At 37.8% G+C, this 2,961-nt stretch overlaps 1 protein-coding gene across 1 annotated transcript; it reads right to left on the bottom strand.

Annotated features, from left to right (window-relative positions):
• Nucleotides 1-1,667: 1,667 nt before the first annotated feature.
• LOC149167455 (uncharacterized) lies at nucleotides 1,668-2,651 on the bottom strand. Its single transcript, XM_089431538.1, has one exon. It carries the CDS (start codon nucleotides 2,624-2,626, stop codon nucleotides 1,817-1,819), a length of 810 nt encoding a protein of 269 aa, XP_089287664.1. The 5' UTR covers nucleotides 2,627-2,651; the 3' UTR covers nucleotides 1,668-1,816.
• Nucleotides 2,652-2,961: the final 310 nt, after the last annotated feature.

Below are 2,961 nucleotides of genomic sequence, written 5' to 3'. Positions count from 1 at the left end.
GTGGAATGTAAAAAATACAATGCATGAATATTAAAGGCAGGAACATAAAAGATACAATGTATAGAATGTCCTGGTGGAGCAGATCCAGGGGCTAATGGGTCTGAAGATCAGACTCATCTATATGGGTCTGAAGATCAAACCCATCTCAACTAACATCTGAGGCTGACTGAAGAACACTGAAAAATATTCCACAAAGTTTGTTGGCCTGATAAAGGGCCAGTGGGAGGTGCAGACGGTTAGTGGTCCACTAACTCATTGTCTGGGGAGTTTGCACACTGCTTAAGTCTGGAAGACCTAGTTCATCCCCCAAGGATGGATCTGAGAGGATGTTTGCTGCTTTGTGGCAGATCTTCACTAGTCAAGAATCTAGATATGAAACGGTATCAATTGTTCTCTTTGTACAATGAAATAATAATAAATAAAATAATTAAAAAAAAACCTGAAACCACAGTTACCAAATCCTACCCAACAAAAAACAGAGCCAACATTGAGTTTCTAAAAAACTTCATATCACCTCCTCAACGATACTGAATCAGATCTGAAACAGAAGCACTACCATCCTGGTATCTTTTAATCAGAAGACATAAATACCTTTTTTAGCCAAATCCTATAGAATGAAGAAATAAAGCGAACTACATTAATTTTTTATAAATTTCATATTATACTTTTAAATTTAACAAGAATCTGTGATTCACTGATATATGCAAAAAAGAGACCTAACATACTTTCTAGAAAACTTCATAACCTTTTCAGTGCTACTGTATCAGATCTAAAAATGGATTTTGCTACACGATATGCAAGTAAAAAAGCATTACTAAGGAAGAGGTCCAACATCTATATACTTTAATACCCTTGGTATGGGATGCAATGAAATAACCAAATGAACAGAAACTGAGACCATAGATAAAAGATAATTTCCATAAAATGGTGAATATTTTAACGGAGGTTTGCGTATAGTAGCATAAATTCCATACTAAATTATGGCATTTTCCTGCCCCTTTTAAGGTAAGAATAGGGAAGGAGCAGCAGAGTTTAAACATTCCTATTTAAACATCTTCCTTACAGAAGGGTGCTAAGAAAATAAAAACCGAAGTCAAAGAATATCGGTACGGTATCCCCTAGGGCCAGGTTGTGCCTAGGTACACAAAAAAAATGAGAAAGCCTAATCCAAGCCTAATCATAGCAAAATATATAGAAACCCTAGAAAAGCCCTAAAACTAGCCTTAAAAAACCCACAAGCCATTGCAGATTAAAAGAGATATTCTCCATTCTTGCCTTTAGGACCTGCGTTATCCATCACTGATTCTATAACAAATGACTGCATTATCCATTTTAAAACCCTTAAAAACGCGAGATGATTTTACAAATGCGCACTGACAGCAGCAGAATTTTAGAGGTCAAATTAATCTTCCAATTAGAAATTAGAAAGAACGAATTAAAAATTAGAGATTTCGCCAATGATATGAAAAAATACAGAAGCATTAGTTTACGCAATGTAAATGGATATGGTGAAAACTGTAAAAAACCTGATAAAATCTACAAGTTACATCATCGAAAATTAAAAGAATATATCCTTGATTGTCTTTGCAGATAAAAAGATTATTCCACAATTCTTGCATCTAGAAAGTGCAAGTATCCATCATTGATCATATTAAAAACTCTCGAACTCTACAGAAAAAGATCTTTTCCATTCTCCATTCAAGTATCAATCATTGACAATAAAACAAATAGCTGCATTTTCCAGTTCAAAACCCTATCAAGAAACACAAGCAAAAACACAAAATCGCGTTTCCATTGGAGACACAAGGCAGTGTCATCAATGCTCAGAAACTTTGCAGTCGGCAACATTTTGTTGTTCTTGTTTTTCCCCTTTCTCCTCTTCTTGTTCTTGTTTTTCCCCTTTCTCCTCTTCTTGTTCTTGTTTTTCCCCTTTCTCCTCTTCTTCTTCTCCTTGAGCTTCTCCTTCGGGAAAACGAAGATGTTTGCCCGCGGGGGTTGGAAATCCATTAAGACGCGTGACACTCGGAGAAACGGACTGAGATTTTACGGCATCTGTTTCTTCACAAGCCTCCAGTTCATCATCGCTGTTATACACAAAGCGTGTATGTTTTCCCATAAATGGCGGCATCGATCCTTGGGGTTTATTGTCATTAACCCCCTTGTCCTCCACACGAAGGCCATTTAAACCCTCGCATAACTCCGAGTAATCTTCTCCCCCACAATCATCTCCCTCTGCCTCCGCTTCCACTTCTTCTTCGTCCTCGTACGCTTCTTCTTCTTCCTCCTCCTCGTATTCTTCTTCTTTTCCTTCTTCTAGATCTTGATCTCGTAACAGAGATTCGGCGTCGCCCTGCTCACGGCCATTGATGGGCGAACTGACATTCACCTGAAGAGACCACAGGGAAGCATCATCATCGTCCAGGCTTCTCATGTTCCGAATCGGAGAAAATGGGATGTCATCGCAGAGAGGGGCAGGCATCGTGGACGCCATGGGGTCAGAAGGGGAAGCGATGAAACAAATACGAGGGATGAGGGGTTTGAACCCTAGATTAAGGATATTAGCTGCAGAGCAGAGGGAAATGATACTGAGATGTATCTGAACGAGGAGATAAGTACATCCAGGCATGGAGAACTCGCCGCGTTAAATAGCCCTACGATCCACATGGTTTCCTGGTAGCCGTTATACATTTTGAATTTGAATTGGGAAGTAAACCGTCAGCTTATCACGTGCACTATGACCTTTTCAATGTTAACGGTTACAAACCCTAGAGGGATTGTAACGTCCCTAAATCGATTGAACAACTTTTAAGGATTTTTCGGCATCTTTCTCTTCTGCAAGATTCTTTTAAAAAATATCTTATTATTAGTTATGATACGTTTTATATTGTTAACATATTGTTAACGTTGAAAAATTAATTGAATTAAAATTTTAAAATAAAAATAATAATTATTTATACATTT

This window comes from Pinus tabuliformis, chromosome 5_1, assembly GCF_031772625.1.
Source record: "Pinus tabuliformis cultivar Carrire ecotype Pingquan chromosome 5_1, CPIR1, whole genome shotgun sequence".
Lineage (NCBI taxonomy): Eukaryota > Viridiplantae > Streptophyta > Pinopsida > Pinales > Pinaceae > Pinus > Pinus tabuliformis.
The sequence above is the reverse complement of the archived record's forward strand: the minus strand, read 5'-3'. Positions and strand labels throughout refer to the sequence as shown.